Source organism: Saccoglossus kowalevskii, chromosome 1 (genome assembly GCF_978046115.1).
Source record: "Saccoglossus kowalevskii chromosome 1, keSacKowa6.1, whole genome shotgun sequence".
NCBI lineage: Eukaryota > Metazoa > Hemichordata > Enteropneusta > Harrimaniidae > Saccoglossus > Saccoglossus kowalevskii.
In genome coordinates this window covers 38276953-38304131 of record NC_140641.1, presented here as the reverse complement: position 1 = coordinate 38304131, position 27179 = coordinate 38276953, and the positions used below count along the sequence as shown (strand labels likewise).

The 27179-nt window shown below is 34.1% G+C and overlaps 2 protein-coding genes across 2 annotated transcripts; one reads left to right on the top strand and one right to left on the bottom strand.

Moving 5' to 3' along the window:
- Positions 1-87: 87 nt before the first annotated feature.
- Positions 88-11340, top strand: LOC100372300 (arylsulfatase B-like). The gene is made up of 10 exons (XM_085501908.1): positions 88-343; positions 1158-1317; positions 1817-1929; positions 4013-4123; positions 6320-6445; positions 6618-6744; positions 7603-7960; positions 8255-8406; positions 8872-9006; positions 10346-11340. Exons 1-10 carry the CDS (start codon positions 185-187, stop codon positions 10471-10473), a joined length of 1569 nt encoding a protein of 522 aa, XP_085358034.1. The 5' UTR covers positions 88-184; the 3' UTR covers positions 10474-11340.
- LOC102804409 (arylsulfatase I-like) lies at positions 10614-20329 on the bottom strand. Its single transcript, XM_085501914.1, has 9 exons — positions 20175-20329; positions 19664-19776; positions 19342-19452; positions 18450-18578; positions 17616-17742; positions 16574-16928; positions 15905-16056; positions 14724-14888; positions 10614-13060 (listed from the first exon to the last, which is right to left on the bottom strand). The coding sequence occupies exons 1-9, from the start codon at positions 20200-20202 to the stop codon at positions 12891-12893; spliced, it is 1350 nt and encodes a 449-aa protein (XP_085358040.1). The 5' UTR covers positions 20203-20329; the 3' UTR covers positions 10614-12890.
- Positions 20330-27179: the final 6850 nt, after the last annotated feature.

Genomic DNA, 27179 nt, shown 5'->3' with positions numbered 1-27179 from the left:
CCAATTTAGTATGTGTACTATGGTGAGCATTTTCATAATCAAACTTGGTGGCGCTGTATAATAATATTTAGTAAGTTGTTGAGGGCGCTATCTGCGATAGGATTCGTAGGCATTCTTGGAGTACGCAGGTAACGAAAGTGGGCGTCCCCAATATGACGCTACTATCTTGATTACTGCAGTGTGAATGTTGATTTGTGAACATAACGGCTATAACATAAATATCAACATGAATCCGGCCACAGTCGTCGCAGAGTTGGGTATCTGGTTTGTGATGGCCGTCTGTGTTTCAACTGTGGCGACAACTACACCGCCTAACATCGTTCTTATTGTTGCAGATGATTTGGTAATGTTGAATACTATCTACTACTTTCATGCTAATTGACAGTTATTTTTTAGCACGCTGACTACACCTCCACCTTTAAAAATAGCTATTAGAATTACTACTAAAAGGACCTACAGTTTCTAAATTCATATCTTGATAACTTAAAGGGCGGTAGTCGTCGCACCACGCATGTCAAAGATATATGGGTCTCATATAAACAAAGATGGTTGGACTGTTGTGCAGATCAACTAGTAAAAACTGAGACGTTATAAAGCTTTAAATTAGGAATTTTCAGGTGATTGGAAGGTATCGAAGGAGTCGCCAGCTGTAATTAGTGCAAGTTGTGCAGGTCAAACCTCATACTTGTGATTTCTATTAGAAGAGCGCATTGGATTGTGGGAAAATCAATGTTTATCAACACAAATGTTGCACATGGGCAGCGCAACAAGTATAAGCGCCCTTTAAAATAATTATCTTGTCTTAATACCACTCAGTACAAAATCAAACGTCTCTTAATATAATTAAGAAGTTTAACAATAATAGGCTTTGAATTATATGCATACAAAAATACATTGTTCAATATAGGATATGGTACGTGTGATTGTGCAACATTTGGTGTGTATGTATGGATGGGCTTGAGCTTCCGAGTTTGGAGAACACTCAATTTAAGGTCAAATTTGAAAAATTGCATGAAATAAAAATATAGTGAATATCTGTATTTTTTGAAAGACAACTTGTTTGGCATGCAGTTGCAGTTGCCTTCAATGTCTCTGTGAATTTGATGTTCTGAATCTACATTCATATATTACTATCATGGGAAATGTTTTCTCCACAGGGATGGGATGATGTTAGTTTCCATGGTTCTGATCAAATTCCAACACCAAACATTGATGAGTTGGCTTACAGTGGTGTATTATTACATAACTACTATGTACAACCAATTTGTACACCTACAAGGGCAGCCCTCATGACAGGAAGACACCCTATACATTTAGGTGAGAATTTCATGAAAACTTGATGTAACAACTTGTTGTTTAACTGCATGGATCAGTCTATATATACCTGTGCAGCAATAACTTCATAACGCACATATATGAAATACCTAAATCCAGTTTTTGTCATTCAAGGTTTTCAAAATTCATTCATCAGAAATAAATTTAGTAAAACTTACTAACTACATATTTAGGGGGCAGGGGTGAATTTATAATAACAATTTTTCTTTGATTTTGTATGCTTTCACATACAAATGTAGTGAAAATATACAATTAAATATTTCACCATGGGAGCATTTAATTATGATTTTGAGACATTTGGAATATAAAATTAGGCTTAAGTGGGGGACCAGTGTAGAATTTTAGTAAAAATTTAACACTTTTAAAATATAAATTACAAATATTTATGAGCAATATTTTCTTAATTTCATTATCATTCAGAGTAAATACAAATTTTAGAAAGAGAATTAATAACTTCTAGTTTTTACTTTTTGTTAAACAGGTCTGCAGCATGATGTAATAATGGGAGCAATGCCGTCTGGTTTACCATTAACTGAGACAATATTACCACAGTATCTTGGAAAATTGGGCTATTCTACTCATATGATAGGAAAGGTAAACTTAGATAAGCAAGTAAATAGGCCTATCAAACACACTACCAAATTATTGCTGTAAGCTATTATTGTAACAGTGTTTTTCTTTTTAACCCCCGACAGTCCGAGACAGGGCTCATAACTTTGAAATGCATGATCTGATTTGAATAGCATTTTTTGGATAAATTGTTTTGTGTAATGTGCAACGATTTATGTACATTTATGGATATTTTTAGGTAAAATAGACTGAGAATGATGTTTTTGTTTGTTCTTGGCTCAATGTCATTCAGAATTCACATATACCGGATTCTGCCGTAAATTCGCCCTGGGTCGTTAAACAGCAGTAGGTTTAAAAAAAAATAAAATGGGACGAAGTGATTTTTCGGCAGTTTTCAGATGTTTATAGCAACTGGCGTGAATGGGTAAGCTTCGTTTCGACAATGAGCTGTTATCACTGTGAACAATGTTACATTATTCTTCAAATGCTCAGTTTATCTTTTGAAAACAACTATTTTTTTTTTATTTAAAAAACAAATCATGTCGCTTTCCCATCAGAATCCAAGCCAAAAGATTGTAAAACAACATCAGCAAATCTCTTCCGTGCTGCGTTCAATAACATTAACATATTTAAATGAGCTATGGTAATTTGAACATATTGGCATCATCGCTCGTTTTCATTGGTTAATTAGCGATTTGACCTGTCAGGTCAAAGAACACCGTACCAGGTCAAGACATGACGGATATTCATTGAGCGTTGAAAATGCAATCGGAATCATTCGCTTACGATGAAATAAGTTGAAATTTATTTGCATTTCATAACAATTCAACAAATTTATTTTTTGCACATTATTATAATCATTACTAGGTAATAATTAACATTTGTAAAACGCAGCATGGCCGGATTGCGCTACCTCAATCATTTGCTACTAAGCAATGCATTTGGGTTCATTTTTATTTGAAACTTCTTTTAGAATATACTTTCGTTACTAATATAATAAAACAAAATAATTGTATTTGGCACAAAGTTTGTTAATGTAATTTTTTTGGAGAAAGATGCGCAGTCTACTTTTTAATCCAGCAAGAAAAAAATGTATAAAATTTTAGATTAGCTTCTGCAATAGTTCCTTTAGTTTTGGTTGGTCTAACTGCCGGTGTTGAAAATCGGTGTAGGTGGATTTTCAATGAAAATATAAGCCCCCTAAAAATATTTGATGATCATTTGTTGAAATTTTGAACCCCAAATAAGGCCCCATACCATAGCTCATTTGAATAAAATGTTTGGTCAAAAAATAGGGTGAAAATGATGTATTTGCCTGTCTTTGATATTGCATTGCTCAATTTGATACAAAGTGTTTAAGGGTATCATTTTTAGAATGAATGGGGGGATGTTTTATACATTGACCAATTTCATTCAAAATTGGAATATATACTCAGTATCATGAGATACAGCTTCAATGGATAAAGTTGAGTCATCCATGCATAATCCAATAGGGTGGGTGGCCTAATTTGCATAATTAATATTATTTTAGATATTATTTGCATAATCCTATTATTTACCAGTACCACCTGAGTGGTATTTACTATATGGGGGTTGCCATCTTGAACCAGGTGTGTGCCAGCTGACTGTGAGTGAAATGACCACCTAGCAGAGTTACCAATGGTGGTTGCAGTGAATGTATATAATAATACTATTATTGTTTACCTAATGCAACAATGTTTTCGTAATTTTGAGGCTTTTCCACTTTTTTTAATGGAAACCAGAATTCATGCGTTATACTTGGCAGTTTCTAGAGGCACCAAGAACCAGTGATTTACACAGTCACCGAATAAATTGGAAATTTAAAAGAAGCATATTTTGCAATACATTCTGGGAAATATATGAAACTTTGTGGGAAGGGCTTTAAAATCATGAAAAGTACACAAAGAAACCAAGAAAGAAAAATAAAATTGAGCAAAATTAAGACTAATTAGAAGAAGTTTAGTTTATACGAGAGATCTAGGAAGGGTATATACATTTATTGTCCCTTTAAAATGTCACAAATTGATCACATTGTCCACCATTGTCCAAAATGTTAACCAGGTTGAATATTTTTTATACCATGCAGTGGCATTTGGGATTTTTTTCCTGGAAATATACTCCAACATTCCGTGGTTTTGATTCCTTCTTTGGTTATTATAATGGAAAAGAAGATTATTATGATCATATGACCCTGGAGGTAAGTAACCACAATCTATTGAACCAAAATTGTTTTTAGATTTTTCTAAACTTTGAAGAAAAAAAAAATCATTGCTGTACATTACATTACATCACATTACAATCATTTATTGGAACTTTACTCTATGTGACAGTGAATGGACAGTGTCATTATGATTTGTGTAATGATGTCATTGCCATATATTACTGATTGAATGTTGGAGCAATGATTTGTATTATAATGTCATTGCCATATGTCACTGATTGAATGTTGGAGCAGTGATTTGTATTATGATGTCATTGTCATATGTCACTGATTGAATGTTGGAGCAATGGTTTGTGTAATGATGTCATTGCCACATGTCACTGATTGAATGTTAGGTCAATGATTTGTATAATGACATCATTGCCATATGTCACTGATTGAATGTTGGGTCAATGATTTGTATAATGATGTCATTGCCACATGTCACTGATTGAATGTTGGGGCAATGATTTGTGTAATGATGTCATTGCCATATGTCACTGATTGAATGTTGGGTCAATGATTTGTATAATGATGTCATTGCCATATGTCACTGATTGAATGTTGGGTCAATGATTTGTACATGTCACTGATTGAATGTTGGGTTAATGATTTGTATAATGATGTCATTGCCATATGTCATTGATTGAATGTTGGGTTAATGATTTGTATAATGATGTCATTGCCATATGTCACTGATTGAATGTTGGGGCAATGATTTGTGTTATGATGTCATTGCCATATGTCACTGATTGAATGTTGGGGCAATGATTTGTGTCACGATGTCATTGCCATATGTCACTGATTGAATGTTGGGTCAATGATTTGTATAATGATGTCATTGCCATATATCACTGATTGAATGTTGGAGCAATGGTTTGTGTAATGTCATTGCCACATGTCACTGATTGAATGTTAGGTCAATGATTTGTATAATGACATCATTGCCATATGTCACTGATTGAATGTTGGGTTAATGATTTGTATAATGATGTCATTGCTATATGTCACTGATTGAATGTTGGGTCAATGATTTGTATATGTCACTGATTGAATATTGGGGCAATGATTTGTATATGTCACTGATTGAATGTTGGGACAATGATTTGTATAATGATGTCATTGCCATATGTCACTGATTGAATGTTGGGTTAATGATTTGTATAATGATGTCATTGCCATATGTCACTGATTGAATGTTGGGTCAATGATTTGTATAATGATGTCATTGCCATATGTCACTGATTGAATGTTGGGTCAATGATTTGTATATGTCACTGATTGAATATTGGGGCAATGATTTGCATATGTCACTGATTGAATGTTGGGACAATGATTTGTATAATGATGTCATTGCCATATGTCACTGATTGAATGTTAGGGCAATGAAATGTATAACATAATTACCATATTTCACTGATTAAATGTTGGCTCAATGACTTGTGTAGTGATGTCATTGTCACATGTCACTGATTGAATGTTGGGTCAATGATTTGTATATGTCACTGATTGAATGTTGGGACAATGATTTGTATAATGATGTCATTGCCATATGTCACTGATTGAATGTTGGCTCAATGACTAGTGTAGTGATGTCACTGTCATATGTCACTGATTGAATGTTGGCTCAATGACTGGTGTAGTGATGTCATTGGCACATGTCACTGATTGAATGTTGGCTCAATGATTTGTATAATGATGTCATTGTCATATGTCACTAATCAGTGGGCAATATGTATAACATCATTATCATATGTCACTGATTAAATGTTGGAGCAATGATTTGCATAATGATGTCATTGCCATATGTCACTGATTGAACGTTGGAGCAATGATTTGCATAATGATGTCATTGCCATATGTCACTGATTGAGTGTTGGAGCAATTATTAGTGTAATGATGTCATTGCCATATGTCACTGATTGAATGTTAGAGCAATGATTTGCATAATGATGTCATTGCCATGTGTCATTGAATGTTGGGTCAATGATTTGTGTAATGATGTCATTGTCATATGTCACTGAATGAATTCTGGTTTGTAATAATTTATGATGTCATTGTCATGTCTCCAACTGAATGAATGTAGGGTCTATGAATTATGTGATCATGTCAGTGACACAAAATACTTATAATATGTCACAAAATAATGCATAGTTCAGCTATGATTAACTTGATAATGTCAATATTACACAGAATGAATATATGGGCTATGATCTCCGTGATAACGTCAATGTAACATACTACATGAATGGAAGTTATACAACCGAAGTGTTTACAACAAAAGCTGAACAAATCATAAAAAAACACAATAAACAAAATGTAAGTATAGTAAGTGTTTCATTCCAATATAATAATTTATTTCAAGTTACACAAGTAAAAGGTGATTTTAGAACATTTCTATCATCAATTAAACATTTTGTTAGGAGTCATTTTTGTTACCCTGTTCATAGACACCAGGTCGATTAACACAAAAATATTTTTTTGTCAATAGCCATTATTTTTATATCTTGCACACCTGGCAGTACATAGTGGTAATCCTAGTAATCCATTAGAAGCACCAGAAAAGTATATGAGTAGATTTCCACACATTCAGGACAAGAATAGAAAGACATTTGCTGGTAAGATACTATCTACATGAATGCCTAAAACAGATAACATTCTTAATCCTGCTGAGGGAACTAAAGTAAAACCTACTTATTGTGCATAGTAATGGGGAAAATAGTTTTATACTATGAGTATATGAATACTAGTAACCTGTATTATTATACATCTGTCACGTAGCGCCATAAGTTACAGCGTGCTGTAATTTTGCGGTATTTTACGGGTTATTTTCATCCTACCACATTAGGAAATGCGAATTCCAAATATTGAATGATTACGCGCGTAAGCATCCTCTAATAATAAAAATAAACATGGCTGCCATCAGGGTTTGACCGGACACCACACAGAGTAGTTCGCTGATTCTCTTCTAAACTTTTTGGATTTCAGCATACACGACATGATCACAAAATCTCAAGAGAACCCTACATTTCTAGACATCCTAATGCAAACTAGTGATTTGTGATATGTTCATCTCCGTGTGTTCTGTTAATTCATGCAAGCAAACATTTCCAAACACCCACTGCATTTTTTGACGCTATTGGTTAAAACTGAATTTGATTGATGTTCATGGAATGGAAAACACTTTTAAATGTTAAGTTCTAAGTTCTTATCTCGTGAGATATTCATCGCTTATTGATATTTATGAAACATTCACACCCTGATTTTATGAATCCTTGAGACAATATACCTAATAACAAAAAACCCATGTCTATATTTCTTTAAGCCACTCAACATTACACAGAAATACTGCAGTATGTGTCATGTTTATATGTGCAAAATGTTATAGTAATACTATATACCATATAACACTTACCCATCATGCTCAGCACATTAATCTAATGTATTTATACTAATATGTCTGTAATATCTCACAGGTATGGTCTCTGCGTTAGATGAGTCTGTTGGTAACCTGACTAAAGTATTAAAAGACTCCGGAATGTACAACAACACCATCATAATCTTCACAACAGACAACGGTGGTCCTGCTGCTGGATTCAACAACAATCACGCTTCAAATTGGCCATTACGAGGAATCAAAGCCACTCTCTGGGAAGGTGGAGTCAGAGGTGATGGATTCGTTCATAGTCCGTTGTTGGAAAAACCTGGACGGGTTTCTACTGATATGATTCATGTCTGTGATTGGTTGCCTACTATATACCATATTGCTGGGGGTAATGTATCTAGTTTACCAACCAACTTAGATGGATTCAATGTCTGGGATACACTATCAAGGTAACTGTTTTAACTTACATTGTATATTACTCAAATTAATGGCCTTTATAAATCCTAAATTCACGACGATTGGTAAGAATAATCAGATAACTTTTATCATGTAATATTTGTTTCCATCGCAGAAATGTGTTTCATATCGACCTCAACAACAGTCAACGATCAAACTTCTCAACTAATAAAAAGATTTATTGTATTCCTGCAAATTCCTGGGTAGATCGATTTTACCCAAAAATTGATTAATACATTTCATGCATTTGAATTCATGCATGCAGTTTCTGATTTCCCCCATTTCAGAGGCTCAGTATCACCAAGGACTGAAATTCTTCATAATATTGATCCAATTTTACAAATAGCAGCACTGAGGGTGGGCAAGTATAAAATCATAATGGGTGAATGTTACCGTGGTAATTGGGATGGATGGTACAAACCAGAACAAGTCGCCAAAGGTATTGTGTATTTTGTTGTTATTTCTATGGTGGTGTAACATGACAATGGAGTCAGATGTGTTTTCAAGAGACACGTTCTGATCCCATTTTTATTTTTCTAATTCTGTATTTGCTCTATTTGTAATGTATGTGCTTGCATAAATGACAGCGATGTGTATATGTATCAACAAGATATATTTTAATAATTTTGCGTATAATAAATGCAAGTCCAGGGTTGTGTTCTATTAGATATATGCTTTGAATAGAGCATGTGGTCTAATGTATTTTTTTTTTTGGCATGATTTAGTGATATAATGAAAATAATACCAGCAAGTGGAAAGTATTCCTCAGCAAGTTATATAATGAAATGGATATTGCTGTAAATTACAATTATTTACACCTGAATGTATTTAACATTGACTTTAAATCTGCCAAATGTTTCATTACACTAAAGATATACTGAATGAATTATATTTTGTTACACAGTAAATGCTGCAGTGGTTTACTGTGGTGAAAAGCCAGCTAATGCATCTACGAACTGTAAACCTGCCAAGAATCCTTGCTTGTATAATGTTATCAATGACCCATGTGAATATCATAACATAGCTGATAAGTACCCAGGTAAGAAACCATGTCTGTATAATGTTATCAATGACCCATGTGAATATCACAACATAGCTGATAAGTACCCAGGTAAGGAACCATATCTGTATAATGTTATCAATGACCCATGTGAATATCACAACATAGCTGATAAGTACCCAGGTAAGGAACCATGTCTGTATAATGTTATCAATGACCCATGTGAATATCATAACATAGCTGATAAGTACCCAGGTAAGAAACCATGTCTGTATAATGTTATCAATGACCCATGTGAATATCACAACATAGCTGATAAGTACCCAGGTAAGAAACCATGTCTGTATAATGTTATCAATGACCCATGTGAATATCATAACATAGCTGATAAGTACCCAGGTAAGAAACCATGTCTGTATAATGTTATCAATGACCCATGTGAATATCATAACATAGCTGATAAGTACCCAGGTAAGAAACCATGTCTGTATAATGTTATCAATGACCCATGTGAATATCATAACATAGCTGATAAGTACCCAGGTAAGGAACCATGTCTGTATAATGTTATCAATGACCCATGTGAATATCATAACATAGCTGATAAGTACCCAGGTAAGGAACCATGTCTGTATGTTATCAATGACCCATGTGAATATCATAACATAGCTGATAAGTACCCAGGTAAGGAACCATGTCTGCATAATGTTATCAATGACCCATGTGAATATCATAACATAGCTGATAAGTACCCAGGTAAGGAACCATGTCTGTAGAATGTTATCAATGACCCATGTGAATATCATAACATAGCTGATAAGTACCCAGGTAAGGAACCATGTCTGTATAATGTTATTAATGACCCATGTGAATATCACAACATAGCTGATAAGTACCCAGGTAAGAAACCATGTCTGTATAATGTTATTAATGACCCATGTGAATATCATAACATAGCTGATAAGTACCCAGGTAAGAAACCATGTCTGTATAATGTTATCAATGACTCATGTGAACATCATAACATAGCTGATAAGTACCCAGGTAAGGAGCCATGTCTGTATAATGTTATCAATGACCCATGTGAATATCATAACATAGCTGATAAGTACCCAGGTAAGAAACCATATCTGTATAATGTTATCAATGACCCATGTGAATATCACGACATAGCTGATAAGTACCCAGGTAAGAAACCATGTGAATATTGTACTCTGCAGAAAAGTCTAGTGATGTTAATAGTTTGTTTTCTGTAATGATTTGCAAACTGCATGTACCATATGTCATATTGAGTTGCAAGTATTGCATTATTCATTTCAATAAGCACTTACGAACACTCATATAAAAAAGAAGGAATTGTTTATATCTTTCTCTCCAGATATTGTGGATGAAATGTTGTCAAGACTTCATGAATACAATTCTACTGCCGTGCCGCCATGGTTCCCACCTAATGACCCCAAGGCAGATCCAAAACTACATGGAGGTGTCTGGTCACCATGGAAATGAAGTGAACAGTTACTGTTCAATGCTATTTTTTAATACCACAGGTTTTATTAGGATGAAGCATATAATAGAATTTTTTTAATCAAATATGGCTGAAAAAAAATGAAGACATGTTTGTATAAATGACATAATCTTAAGACATGTGAGGGTTCCAATGATAGTTTTATTTTTGTACATATTTGTATTCATAAAATAAATTTACACATAGATTGCTCTCTGGACAAATATGAACATTGCAATTGTATTTATAAAAAATAACATTACAAATGTGTAAAATGCTTCAAAACTATCAAAAATTTGTATATGCATTTTTCAAACTAAATTTTGTTCATTTCGCTATAATTTCATTTTATAAAACTTAGTTTGAAATACTTAGAGTGGCAACATTTAGACAATAGAAGTGAAACACTTTAAAGATGTCTGTACACAGAATTTACCACCTGTTGCTTTCAAAAAAAAACCTTGAATATTGCACGATCGATTTTCCAGATATATTTGTTCAAGGTGCTTCAATATAATTGTCATCACACCTTCATTTTAGAAATACTGTAAAATATTTTATTTTAGCTGGATCTAATTTTTTGCTTTGGAGTTTATTCTGACTGATTTCTGATGAGTTGAATGTAAAACATAGGAAAAAGGTGTATTCACTGAATCATCTGTTCAGCGAAAATAAATTACAAGAGAAAATTAAGTATTTAACAATACATGTACTGGTAGTTAGTACCCGCTAGTATACTACAGATGTTTTTTTATAAATGGATACAGTAAAATATGGTATTTCAAAATTAAATAAGCTTCATGAATTTTAACTGAACTGTATATTCCAAGTTAAAAATAAAAAAAAAAATCATTGTTTTAATCTCTTGATATCAATGTTTACTTCATCCTGACATAAACATACCAAAGTTTTGTAGAGATAAAGAATGTACACTTTTTCACAACCAGGTACATGTATATGTACAGGTAAGGTGTAAGGAAGAATTCAACCCATAGCATTACTAAATGCCAAGTCAATCAAACTGGTTTTGACCAAAAGAATGTCATTGACGCTAAAATCATGGAAAGATTGATAGACACTTTTCATAAATGTAGTGCACTCGTTTTTTTGTGGGAGAGACCTTGAATTCAGGTGAACTCAGAAAGAGGCTTCTGGGAGAATACAATGAATACTTTCTTTTACTCTTTAGTGTGTTCAATTATCGTGTCAGATTTGTATTTAATTTTCAAAATAATATTCATTTATTACTGAAAAATTACTTTAATGAACTAGAAACCATTCAGATCAGTTAAATTAAAAAGAAATTAGAAGATTCAAGTGTTTTTTTACATTTGAAAAAAAATGGCAGTTTTCTATGCCTTTGTATGCAGCAAAAACTAGGATTTCACCAGGAGCCTCATTCTAAGCTAATCTGAACGGACTCTGGCAGGAAACTGAGGGCACAAGAGAAATGTTTGTTACTCATTTTGATATGCAAGTACATCACCTGAGATGACCATGCTCTCGCTTAATAGCATTTCCTAGAAATCAACGTTTGTTGTATATCCTTCACTGAATATCTCTTGAAAAGGTTGTATAGTCACAAGAGTTGGTATCAATGAGTAAAGTAGCATACCATGTGATTATGGGGTGAAAAACAAGTGACACTCGTGTAATTAAATTTATCTCGTATCATGCCAGTGTTACAAAGCAGTGTAATCGTTTTTTCTATCTCCATACTATGTAATAGAAATCCAGGCAAACTGATTTGTCAATGCAAGATGATTGAAATTTTGACACCACTAATGTGTTGGTTTCACAGAATATTTGGAGTTGAATATTTCTGTTAGTTTTAGATGTCAAAACTGTTTGCCACATAAATTTGAGACATAATTTCAAATTCTCTCCACATGCAGAAATTTGTTCATCCATGACTATAGTGCTGATTTTTCATAGGTTTTGAAAAAAGTATGGTTTAAATTGTCTCTAAAATGAGTACTAGTGTAACAAGTGCATCTCCCAAAACCATAAATACAATGTATAGTGATGGCTCAAAAAATAACTATAACTAACGGTTATCAGTGTTTATGAACAACTACCTTGTATGCAAATGAGCGGGATGTTCTACAATTATCTTGAATGCATGCCCACAAATTACAATCACTGTTAGTTTTTAGACTTCAGAAGCTGTGAAATTGATATATGGAATAAACAAAGACTTAGAAAGAAATGAAAATTACACTCATTTAATAAATCTGATATTGTAGGGTCATTCATGAGATATTCTTTATGTATAAAATATAATAAAAAAATAATTAAAAAAAATAATTTCTGTTGATTGAACAGTAGTACAACTTCTTAGTTGCACTGCCACTATGAGGTTGAATGATTTAGTGTCAGTTCTCTCTTGGAAGAAATTGAGAGCTATGGCAAGTAAGTGTTAATGGAGTCCATATTTCCTAATATCTTCTGGTGATGATGAATTCACCCATGGTACCCACGCACCATTATGATTGGCAGGATTAGCTGCAGGATCAAAACCTGGGTTCATTGGTGCCACTGCTGTCACATTGTACTGACTTAAGACTTTCAACATATGCTGTACAATATCTAGAATAAAATGATTATGTTGAATTTTTTTTGTCATTCTATCATGTTTGCATCAATTTAAATTCAGGAAATTCCTATAGACTAGGGTTTGGTTAAACCTGTAAGTGACCTCTATGTTAATACACAGCATTACTATGAATGCAGAGATTTTTATGTTATGCAAATTTTATGAAAAAGTTATCTTTACAAATATTTAATTATAGTGGCGAATTCACATTGTACGAAGAAAATAAATGTGAAATGTAAGAAATCAGGGGACACACAATTTTTGTTTGCACTTTCAGCAGATAGAAATTCTCATCCACTTGTTATATCAAAGAAAGCTTAGAAAGAACTCCCGTGTGCTGATAATATTGGAAACACATTAAAATTAATTCAAAATTTAAGATTTGCTTTTCAAACAAGAAGCTTGGCAACTAATTTTTGTCTTGAGATGCATAACATAAAAAAATATGATTCATATTATCAAAATTTATAATACATACAGAAAATACATTTGATTTTTCATCCATGATTTTCAGTCTAATTTACTCCAGAGCACCTCCGTGATGAATTCAATTTAAATCTGATTTTTTTTTAGATATCAGAAATGGGCTAATAATAGATAATCAATATGCATGTTTATCAACATTAAACTAATCATGTCTGTGGATTACCTCAATGAACCAAATGAATTATTATACAAATTAAGCAATTATTATGAATAGATTTAGGTCTGTATATTGTTTCAGGGTGCACATGAACAAAGTTTCATTATAATGTGATGATTAATCCTAACTAAATTAGTGGAAAGCTGAAATGTAAATTATTATGCAAATTAGGTAATTATTATAGGTGTATATAAAACTAAACTAATTTGATCATCACATTGTGCTAGAGTACATATGTACAAAGATTTTTTGAATTAAGATAAGTACTGTCACAGACCATCTATGTACGAAGTTTCATTGAAATGTGATTAGAACCAAAAATTATGATTTATTATGCAAATAAGGTAATTAATATGATCTAATTTTAATTCAAAACTGAGTGGGTCTGTGCATTGTTCTGGAGCATCAATGTACCAAGTTTCATTGATATGGAATAATTAGTACATGTGACATCAGTGTAAAAGCTGAAAATTGGTTAATTATGCAAATTAGTTGATTAATATGCACACATTTTTACTTAAAGTTCTAGAGCATCTATGTACCAAGTTTCATTAAAAAGTATTGAAGTATAGTACTTGAAATATCAAAAAGCTGAAAATTAATATTTCACATATCTGTCTGTGAATCGTCCCATGTATTTATGTAAGTTTCATTGAAATGTGATGATTAGTATCTGAGATATCAGTGGGAAAAGTCGAATATTGACTATTCATTATGCAAATTAGGTTAATTATATAAATGGATTTTTACCCAAAACTAATTACATCTGTACATTAGCCCAGAGCATCTATACACCAAGTTTCATTAAAAACCAACATACGGTTCTTGAGATATCAGTGGAACGGACAGACAGACACACACACACATATATACAGATACAGATACAGACAGGGTAACTGCAAAGACTTCCATTGTGTTGTTTGCACACAGGAGTCAAAAACTGATCCATGGCTTAAATTGGGATGAGGCACAAAGAGTGTTGGTATAACTGGAATAGTTATTAATATTTGTACCTGGATGTTTATCAGCGATGTTGATATATTCACATGGGTCTTCCGCAATATCATATAAGCATACATTGTCTTTCGGTTTACAATTTTCTGAAGCATTCTCAGGTTTGGGTCCACAGTCAACACGTAGCTTACTGCTAGAATACCAATATATTGTATTCCCTCTGTCTGAATGAAAAAATATACTGATACATTTCAATTTTTAGGAAAATGTGAAAATGACGGATTATAAACCACTTTTGAAAAATTCCTAAATACTGGAAAGAAATAACAATAATTAATTACAATAATTGCAATAATTTCCCTGTAGATAACGATATATATTTTGTGACAACCATGTGTGTTGAGTGAAAATGAGTGGTAAGGTAATACTTCCTTCCTTCCTTCCGTCCGTCCGTCCGTCTGTCCGTCCGTCCGTCTGTGTGTTTGTTTGTGTCAATATCTCAAGAACCGGAAGCTGTATTGGAATGCAATTTGATACTTTGGCAATTTGTGATGGCTTGCTCAAGTGGATTAAAACGGATTCATGCATAATACTTTTCAGGGTTGACCGTCTGATAATAGTTTATAAATAGTTTATGCATATTAATTAGCTAATCTGCATACTGATTAAATGTTTTCACCTTGTTTAGTCTGTATCATAATTGCCATAATGTTATTAATACATGGGAGCACTTTCATTATATGTCTGATTTTACTCTATGTCAATCTCATGACTGTAGAGACGAAAGACAAATACAACATTTTTTTACAAAAAACCTTGTGTTGCTCAAAGTACAATATGAAATGGAATTTGGACAAATAGATTTGTATAAACAAATGAACACTAAGATCTTGTTGAGAGAGAGAGCGACATGACTTGATTTTGCACCCTCAAGTAGTGTACTATTTCTCTTGATGACACGTTCACTGTTCCATGATTTATGTAACCATGGTATGTAAAAGTGGATGCAATGAAAGAAGAGGCGCAAAAACAACTTTTGTGGTTCTCTCACTTTCAACAAGATTTTGGCGGCCATTTTTATATCCAAGGTCTAATTGCATCTTTTTATTTTTGAATTCTTGTAGGGCTCTATTATAATGCTAGCAATTATAAAAATGAATATATAGCTTCCGAACTGCAATCATTATCTACATGTGGAATGTTCCATTCATACTAGCGGGAGGTTTCATGGCATGTTTACCTTGGTTGATGTCATCTGGTTTATACCATCCATCATAATGTCCACCTGCATCTTCACCCATTATTATTTTGTAGCTACCTATCCTTAATGCAGCAGTCTTCGATATTGGATCTATGTTGTGAAGGATTTCTGTCCTTGGAGATGGAGTTCCACTAAAAATATGATGGAAATGTGTATTATGGTTAAACAATATGAATATGAGTGTAAATCAAAGCTCGGTGCTACTATCTTTTAGTGGAACAAATTGTATGAATCATAATTACATTTGGTGGTTATAGTGAGTGTAAAGTAATAATAATGATTGTTTTCCCATCAAGCATTGCACAATGTTTATAATAGGGGGGGGGGGAGGGCCAAGCCCAAGCTTAAGTGTACACTGAACCTCAGACCAAACATGCCCGGCCCCATGTCTGGCTGACATACGGCGAAAGTAAAATATGAAAATGAAAACATTTGCACTATTGTAAACATCATGCAGTGTTTATCAGGGAAACAATCATATATTTTTACTTCACACTGTAACCATCGTCATGACTACCAGTATGTTGAGTAGTCGCTTTTTTTTTTGCTTTGCTTAGGTGTTATTGGTATTAATTAAAAATGAAATAAAATATGTTTAACAGAAATAAACAATTAAAAGATATCAATTAAATCTTCAAATCCACTTGCCTTGAAAGAGTGTCCCACATATTATAACCATCTAGATTAGTCAAATTTTTAATATCACCCCCGGCAACATGGTATAGGGTAGGTAGCCAATCACAGACATGCATCAACTCAGTAGATACACGTCCTGGAGCTTGCAGCAGAGGGCTATGAATAAATCCATTACCCCTCACACCACCCTCCCACAGTGTATGTTTACATCCCCTCAATGGCCAGTTTGATGCATCATTGCCATCGTAACCATTCACTGGTCCACCATTGTCGGTGGTTACTATGATTACTGAGTTTTTGTACATATTGTTAGCTTTCAAGGCTTGCGTCACATAGCCAATGGAATCGTCCACTGCAGCTACCATACCTTAAATAAACAAGATATATTAAGTCATGTCTCCAAGAACAAGATCAAATGAAGTTGTGTGCTACAAGGGATTCGCAAATAAAATTACTCAGTGGAGTGAAAAACATTTTCAAAATTTGTTGTTCAATAACAAAATCAAAAGCCAAAAATAAAGCTGTGATCTGAAGTAAACTGGATACATAAATATGTTGGTATGATTTGTGAAATTAACATCAAGGCTAATTTTTCATTATAATCATCATAAAATTAATGGTTGTGATGACGTTCATTCCCAACTGAATTCTATTACAATCATCAAGTAACTGGAGCAAGTTTTCCTTCCAATACCATGGTTTGTCCCAAAATACTAAAAGTGCATGAATCACTTCAAAATGTCAGTAAGATATGCATCTATTTGCCTTTGTACCATGTATTAAAAAAAAAATGCATGCCCAAATACTAGAGAAAATCATTTTCACACCATTTTTTTACCAAAAATTACAATATTGTGTCCAAAAAATTATTATAATTTTCTTGTGTATCAGCTTTGAACATGTATGCACAAGGCACACATGCACCAACTTAGGGAGTTTACTGTTCTTCTGGGATAAACCAATCAACTGAATTTATTGAGTGTGATTTCTTCAAAAATTTAAAAACTATATATAAAAATGGTATAAATTTATATTACTATTATTTGACATGTACCTGCCAATAACTTTCTTTTTTCACTTTGTATATGTGGAAATCTCTTGGTGTAGGTTTCAGGCGCCTGTAGTGGATATATATTATTACCAGCATGGACTCCTAGGTGGGCCAGATACAGAAATAATGGCTGCAAAATAATCATAAAGTTGCATTAGTGGTGTAACCATTAAACAGATTGGACCAAGTGGATATGACGAACTTGAGTCAGGCTCATGATTGGTAACCCAAGTTCAAATCTTACCTTAGTTTGAACACCAAATAGGGTTGACCCCTACCCTGGGTGAGTGTGCTACATACTCAATGGTAAGGTTAATTCAACTGGCTGAGATTCATTCACTAATGGATGCCTTAGTTAAGGTCTGTAGGTGCTTGTGACCATTTGATAGGGAGATGGCCGCACTCTACTGTGCAATTTGTTGTCAGGAGAGACAAAAGTGAGTTTTTGTGGGTTGCATGAAACTAAAGATATTGCCTTTAGTACCATTAAAAGTCAATTGAAAATATACATTGTGTCTTGTCTATATGTACCAACTTTGACTGAAATCTATCAGAGAGTCTCAGCGAAGTTGAGGTGACAAAATGCACTTTTCTTTCATGAACGATACTCTTGCCACATTTGAAAAAAATCAGTTAAGACGTGCAGAAATGTGCGATGACACAAATCTTATATGCACACTATGTAAACTTTGTCGTAAGATTTGATCACAATCACACAAAGCATTTCTGAGAATTAAATGATTCCTCTTTGAACTGTGCATCTGATCAGGGATTCTTTTTAAAACTATAGTAAATGTACATAAATAGTTAAGTAACCCTGTATACATATTAACTGACCTGTGTTGAGTTTGCATAATTAGCAATGATATTCAGAGATTCCATGGTAAATAAATCTGTTGCATATTGTCCATATGTACTGTAGTCTAGCACCCCATTTCTTCTCATGTCATAACCCCAGTATTTACCCTGAAACATGGTAAAACAAATATAGTGTTCAGATATGGCATTTGCTGTACGTAGTCTGTATGCGAGCCACATTTGTAGAATGCCCTATCGAAATATGTAAAAAAAATGAAACAATATTAATGATTTTAGGATACATTTGAAAACTTATTTGTTTAAGAAAGCATATAATCTATAATTATTCTTTCATGTTACAGTTTTTATGTCATGCACTCTTGATTTACTGTAAATGGTGCAATAAAAGTAAATATATTATTATAATTATTATTATTATGCCAAAAAATATGGAGGAGAAACTGAATTTAGTTCTGACAAAATTATCTGTCAATAAAAATGTTATATAAACAAATGTTATGCAAACAATAAATGAACATGAATAATAAACATTTTTGCTTGTTAAAGAACAAGCTTATCATAATTCAGCATATTAAACCGATCAGAGAACTACCGACTATTAATAATACTAATTTAACAAAACTGATTAGAACACCCTTACACCAAGTTCATTACTGTTACAAACAACAATTACACAAGTTCTTGTGAACACCTGTTGCTTATTTGTGGTTGGTTTCCCTCAATGCAAATGTGAAATCTGATTTCCTCCAAACTCTATTCTTGCACTTGATAGTGTTAATATTTAGTTCAATAGGGGTCCCATCACCATAGCAACACTATGTGTAGAATACATCATTTGGCTTTCCTGGTGTTGTGACATGGTTTAAGGATTATTACCATATTATTACTTGATTCCAAATTCTAACATTACCTCTCCTGATAGTCTGTCATAATAATCTTGGTGACCGCAATAATAACCAAAGTGAGTTTCAAATCCTCTGTGTGTTGGAGTATGTTCTTCTGTGAAAAACCCAAGATGCCACTGTTGAAATAAAAACAAAATTATTGTGACATGAATCAATCTTTGAAAGGCAATTGTCATAATTGTATAAACTTCTAATCAAAATGAGACACTACAGATAATCAGAATTGTAAAAGTCAGATACGTCTAAATGGACAAGGAAATCATGGAAGTGGGTCAGACGTTGTATAATAGCCTGTCCCTATTTACCATATATTACAGTGTACCTTACCTTGCCCACCATATGTGTTGTGTATCCTAAACCCTTTAAATGTTGTGCCATTGTGGTTTCATTTAGCCTTAGACCATAGGGCTGAGCACCGTAAATAACATCATGCTGTAAACCTATAAGTGACAAATATAGAATATCTAACACTTACTACACCATCTAAACCAAACACTAACATTACTTAAGTGGTTAAATAAGTACAGAGCTGTTCAACATACAAAGAAGGTTTTTCTGGATACACACTGGTTTAGTTCAGTGAAGAACCATTTCACATACGCGGGCTTTAAGTTCTAAGATTTGAGGGAAATTAATTTGAAAACGTATTTTCCTAAAAAACAACAATATAGTCACATGAACTTACATATAATTATAACTTTTTTGAAAATCAAGTTATAGTGGGCAAAAAAAATAAATTACTGCCCTGATTTATCCTTAGATATACGTCACATGATTAACACCAATAATTATTAGGCTTTCCAAGCCATTAGCTTTCTGTCACTCATCAAACAATCACCTAAATGTATAGGATGTCTTCCTGTCATGAGGGCTGCCCTTGTAGGTGTACAAATTGGTTGTACATAGTAGTTATGTAATAATACACCACTGTAAGCCAACTCATCAATGTTTGGTGTTGGAATCTGATCAGAACCATGGAAACTAACATCATCCCATCCCTGTGAAGAAAAAAATATAAAGATACTACAGTATTAGAGAAAATAAAAACAAGCAGCCTCTCGGCTGAGATAGCTCCGCTGTTAGCAATGCACATTTCAATTAAAGAACAGAAGATATCATTATAAAATGAACAATATGTATAGTTATAAGCAATGGGACTTACTGTTTTCAACAAGAATTCAAAAATATCACTTTTTACCAAAAATTACAAAAATATTCTCCAAAATTAGAGAATTAAAGATACTGTATCATTACAAAATGAACAAATCTGAGAGAGGTCCACATGTAGTACCTATACAATGTATATGTAATATCAAAGCAATTGGATTTGTGGTTTTTAACCAGAAGTCGAAAATTTCACTTTTTACCAAAAATTACAAAAATATTCATCAAAATTAGAGAATTAAAGATATCATTACAAAATGAACAAATCTGAGAGAGGTCCACATGTAGTACCTATATATGTATTATCAAAGCAATTGCACTTGCGGTTTTTAACAAGCAGTCGAAAGTATCACTTTTTACCAAAAATGACAAAAATATTCACCAAAATTAGAGAATTGAAGATATCAACATGAAACGAACAAACCTAAGAGAGGTTATTTTACGGGCTAGGAAGCTAGCTCCTAAATAGAAGATGAACTGAACTTAAGAACTTCTGACAAAGAAATCTATAGTAGCTGAATGCACTTTTTTAATTGATATGCACTATGACAATGTTTTTGTTTTTATCTAGTAAATAGCAGAAAGTGACAAAACAAAACAATTATTTTAGGGTGGATAATAGTCCAGGCCGACCATTACACAATTATAATTGTGTCCATTTAAAAGCAGAAGTGAAATACTCATTGTATTCATTCAAAGTCCTCCATCAAAGGTGACTTTGTAATAATACATTCAACTATATTTACCTTAAAATTAATAATAGGGTTGAGTGGGTGCATCCACATCACTAAATAGATCACTGATTGTATATGGCATATATACTACTAACCTTGAGTGGGTGTGATCACACCACTAATAGATCACTGATTGTATATGGCATATACACTACTAACCTTGAGTGGGTGTGTTCACACCACTTATAGATCACTGATTGTATATGGCATATATACTACTAACCTTGAGTGGGTGTGTTCACACGACTAATAGATCACTGATTGTATATGGCATATATACTACTAACCTTGAGTGGGTGTGTTCACACTACTAATAGATCACTGATTGTATATGGCATATATACTACTAACCTTGAGTGGGTGTGTTCACACCACTAATAGATCACTGATTGTATATGGCATATATACTACTAACCTTGAGTGGGTGTGTTCACACCACTAATAGATCACTGATTGTATATGGCATATATACTACTAACCTTGAGTGGGTGTGTTCACACCACTAATAGATCACTGATTGTATATGGCATATATACTACTAACCTTGAGTGGGTGTGTTCACACCACTAATAGATCACTGATTGTATATGGCATATACACTACTAACCTTGAGTGGGTGTGTTCACACCACTAATAGATCACTGATTGTATATGGCATATATACTACTAACCTTGAGTGGGTGTGTTCACACTACTAATAGATCACTGATTGTATATGGCATATATACTACTAACCTTGAGTGGGTGTGTTCACACCACTAATAGATCACTGATTGTATATGGCATATATACTACTAACCTTGAGTGGGTGTGTTCACACTACTAATAGATCACTGATTGTATATGGCATATATACTACTAACCTTGAGTGGGTGTGTTCACACCACTAATAGATCACTGATTGTATATGGCATATATACTACTAACCTTGAGTGGGTGTGTTCACATCACTAATAGATCACTGATTGTATATGGCATATATACTACTAACCTTGAGTGGGTGTGTTCACACCACTAATAGATCACTGATTGTATATGGCATATATACTACTAACCTTGAGTGGGTGTGTTCACACCACTAATAGATCACTGATTGTATATGGCATATATACTACTAACCTTGAGTGGGTGTGTTCACACCACTAATAGATCACTGATTGTATATGGCATATATACTACTAACCTTGAGTGGGTGTGTTCACACCACTAATAGATCACTGATTGTATATGGCATATATACTACTAACCTTGAGTGGGTGTGTTCACACCACTAATAGATCACTGATTGTATATGGCATATATACTACTAACCTTGAGTGGGTGTGTTCACACCACTAATAGATCACTGATTGTATATGGCATATATACTACTAACCTTGAGTGGGTGTGTTCACACTACTAATAGATCACTGATTGTATATGGCATATATACTACTAACCTTGAGTGGGTGTGTTCACACCACTAATAGATCACTGATTGTATATGGCATATATACTACTAACCTTGAGTGGGTGTGTTCACACTACTAATAGATCACTGATTGTATATGGCATATATACTACTAACCTTGAGTGGGTGTGTTCACACCACTAATAGATCACTGATTGTATATGGCATATATACTACTAACCTTGAGTGGGTGTGTTCACACCACTAATAGATCACTGATTGTATATGGCATATATACTACTAACCTTGAGTGGGTGTGTTCACACCACTAATAGATCACTGATTGTATATGGCATATATACTACTAACCTTGAGTGGGTGTGTTCACACCACAAATAGATCACTGATTGTATATGGCATATATACTACTAACCTTGAGTGGGTGTGTTCACACCACTAATAGATCACTGATTGTATATGGCATATATACTACTAACCTTGAGTGGGTGTGTTCACACCACAAATAGATCACTGATTGTATATGGCATATACACTACTAACCTTGAGTGGGTGTGTTCACACCACTAATAGATCACTGATTGTATATGGCATATATACTACTAACCTTGAGTGGGTGTGTTCACACCACTAATAGATCACTGATTATATATGGCATATATACTACTAACCTTGAGTGGGTGTGATCACACCACTAATAGATCACTGATTGTATATGGCATATATACTACTAACCTTGAGTGGGTGTGTTCACACCACTAATAGATCACTGATTGTATATGGCATATATACTACTAACCTTGAGTGGGTGTGTTCACATCACTAATAGATCACTGATTGTATATGGCATATATACTACTAACCTTGAGTGGGTGTGTTCACACCACTAATAGATCACTGATTATATATGGCATATATACTACTAACCTTGAGTGGGTGTGTTCACACCACTAATAGATCACTGATTGTATATGGCATATATACTACTAACCTTGAGAGGGTGTGTTCACTCCACTAATAGATCACTGATTGTATATGGCATATATACTACTAACCTTGAGTGGGTGTGTTCACACCACTAATAGATCACTGATTGTATATGGCATATATACTACTAACCTTGAGTGGGTGTGTTCACACCACTAATAGATCACTGATTGTATATGGCATATATACTACTAACCTTGAGTGGGTGTGTTCACACCACTAATAGATCACTGATTGTATATGGCATATATACTACTAACCTTGAGTGGGTGTGTTCACACCACTGATAGATCACTGATTGTATATGGCATATATACTACTAACCTTGAGTGGGTGTGTTCACACCACTAATAGATCACTGATTGTATATGGCATATATACTACTAACCTTGAGTGGGTGTGTTCACACCACTAATAGATCACTGATTGTATATGGCATATATACTACTAACCGAGAGTGGGTGTGTTCACACCACTTATAGATCACTGATTGTATATGGCATATATACTACTAACCTTGAGTGGGTGTGTTCACACCACTAATAGATCACTGATTGTATATGGCATATATACTACTAACCGTGAGTGGGTGTGTTCACACCACTAATAGATCACTGATTGTATATGGCATATATACTACTAACCTTGAGTGGGTGTGTTCACACCACTAATAGATCACTGATTGTATATGGCATATATACTACTAACCTTGAGTGGGTGTGTTCACACCACTAATAGATCACTGATTGTATATGGCATATATACTACTAACCTTGAGTGGGTGTGTTCACACCACTAATAGATCACTGATTGTATATGGCATATATACTACTAACCTTGAGTGGGTGTGTTCACACTACTAATAGATCACTGATTGTATATGGCATATATACTACTAACCTTGAGTGGGTGTGTTCACACCACTAATAGATCACTGATTGTATATGGCATATATACTACTAACCGAGAGTGGGTGTGTTCACACCACTTATAGATCACTGATTGTATATGGCATATATACTACTAACCTTGAGTGGGTGTGTTCACACCACTAATAGATCACTGATTGTATATGGCATATATACTACTAACCGTGAGTGGGTGTGTTCACACCACTAATAGATCACTGATTGTATATGGCATATATACTACTAACCTTGAGTGGGTGTGTTCACACCACTAATAGATCACTGATTGTATATGGCATATATACTACTAACCTTGAGTGGGTGTGTTCACACCACTAATAGATCACTGATTGTATATGGCATATATACTACTAACCTTGAGTGGGTGTGTTCACACCACTAATAGATCACTGATTGTATATGGCATATATACTACTAACCTTGAGTGGGTGTGTTCACACCACTAATAGATCACTGATTGTATATGGCATATATACTACTAACCTTGAGTGGGTGTGTTCACACCACTAATAGATCACTGATTATATATGGCATATATACTACTAACCTTGAGTGGGTGTGTTCACACCACTAATAGATCACTGATTGTATATGGCATATATACTACTAACCTTGAGTGGGTGTGTTCACACCACTAATAGATCACTGATTGTATATGGCATATATACTACTAACCGAGAGTGGGTGTGTTCACACCACTTATAGATCACTGATTGTATATGGCATATATACTACTAACCTTGAGTGGGTGTGTTCACACCACTAATAGATCACTGATTGTATATGGCATATATACTACTAACCGTGAGTGGGTGTGTTCACACCACTAATAGATCACTGATTGTATATGGCATATATACTACTAACCTTGAGTGGGTGTGTTCACACTACTAATAGATCACTGATTGTATATGGCATATATACTACTAACCTTGAGTGGGTGTGTTCACACCACTAATAGATCACTGATTGTATATGGCATATATACTACTAACCTTGAGTGGGTGTGTTCACACCACTAATAGATCACTGATTGTATATGGCATATATACTACTAACCTTGAGTGGGTGTGTTCACACCACTAATAGATCACTGATTGTATATGGCATATATACTACTAACCTTGAGTGGGTGTGTTCACACCACTAATAGATCACTGATTGTATATGGCATATATACTACTAACCTTGAGTGGGTGTGTTCACACCACTAATAGATCACTGATTGTATATGGCATATATACTACTAACCTTGAGTGGGTGTGTTCACACCACTAATAGATCACTGATTGTATATGGCATATATACTACTAACCTTGAGTGGGTGTGTTCACACCACTAATAGATCACTGATTGTATATGGCATATATACTACTAACCTTGAGTGGGTGTGTTCACACCACTAATAGATCACTGATTGTATATGGCATATATACTACTAACCTTGAGTGGGTGTGTTCACACCACTAATAGATCACTGATTGTATATGGCATATATACTACTAACCTTGAGTGGGTGTGTTCACACTACTAATAGATCACTGATTGTATATGGCATATATACTACTAACCTTGAGTGGGTGTGTTCACACCACTAATAGATCACTGATTGTATATGGCATATATACTACTAACCTTGAGTGGGTGTGTTCACACTACTAATAGATCACTGATTGTATATGGCATATATACTACTAACCTTGAGTGGGTGTGTTCACACCACTAATAGATCACTGATTGTATATGGCATATATACTACTAACCTTGAGTGGGTGTGTTCACACCACTAATAGATCACTGATTGTATATGGCATATATACTACTAACCTTGAGTGGGTGTGTTCACACCACTAATAGATCACTGATTGTATATGGCATATATACTACTAACCTTGAGTGGGTGTGTTCACACCACAAATAGATCACTGATTGTATATGGCATATATACTACTAACCTTGAGTGGGTGTGTTCACACCACTAATAGATCACTGATTGTATATGGCATATATACTACTAACCTTGAGTGGGTGTGTTCACACCACAAATAGATCACTGATTGTATATGGCATATACACTACTAACCTTGAGTGGGTGTGTTCACACCACTAATAGATCACTGATTGTATATGGCATATATACTACTAACCTTGAGTGGGTGTGTTCACACCACTAATAGATCACTGATTATATATGGCATATATACTACTAACCTTGAGTGGGTGTGATCACACCACTAATAGATCACTGATTGTATATGGCATATATACTACTAACCTTGAGTGGGTGTGTTCACACCACTAATAGATCACTGATTGTATATGGCATATATACTACTAACCTTGAGTGGGTGTGTTCACATCACTAATAGATCACTGATTGTATATGGCATATATACTACTAACCTTGAGTGGGTGTGTTCACACCACTAATAGATCACTGATTATATATGGCATATATACTACTAACCTTGAGTGGGTGTGTTCACACCACTAATAGATCACTGATTGTATATGGCATATATACTACTAACCTTGAGAGGGTGTGTTCACTCCACTAATAGATCACTGATTGTATATGGCATATATACTACTAACCTTGAGTGGGTGTGTTCACACCACTA

Excerpts from the sequence above, each read along its gene's own strand:
- LOC100372300 (XM_085501908.1), top strand. The coding sequence starts at position 185 with ATGTTGATTTGTGAACATAACGGCTATAACATAAATATCAACATGAAT. Across the intron at positions 6,446-6,617 it reads AAAAACACAATAAACAAAAT|CCATTATTTTTATATCTTGC; the intron begins GTAAGTATAGTA and ends TTTTGTCAATAG. Across the intron at positions 9,007-10,345 it reads CATAGCTGATAAGTACCCAG|ATATTGTGGATGAAATGTTG; the intron begins GTAAGAAACCAT and ends CTTTCTCTCCAG.
- LOC102804409 (XM_085501914.1), bottom strand. The coding sequence starts at position 20,202 with ATGACAGGAAGACATCCTATACATTTAG. Across the intron at positions 16,929-17,615 it reads AAAAAGAAAGTTATTGGCAG|GTATGGTAGCTGCAGTGGAC; the intron begins GTACATGTCAAA and ends TGTTTATTTAAG. Across the intron at positions 13,061-14,723 it reads CATCGCTGATAAACATCCAG|ATATTGTACAGCATATGTTG; the intron begins GTACAAATATTA and ends ATTTTATTCTAG.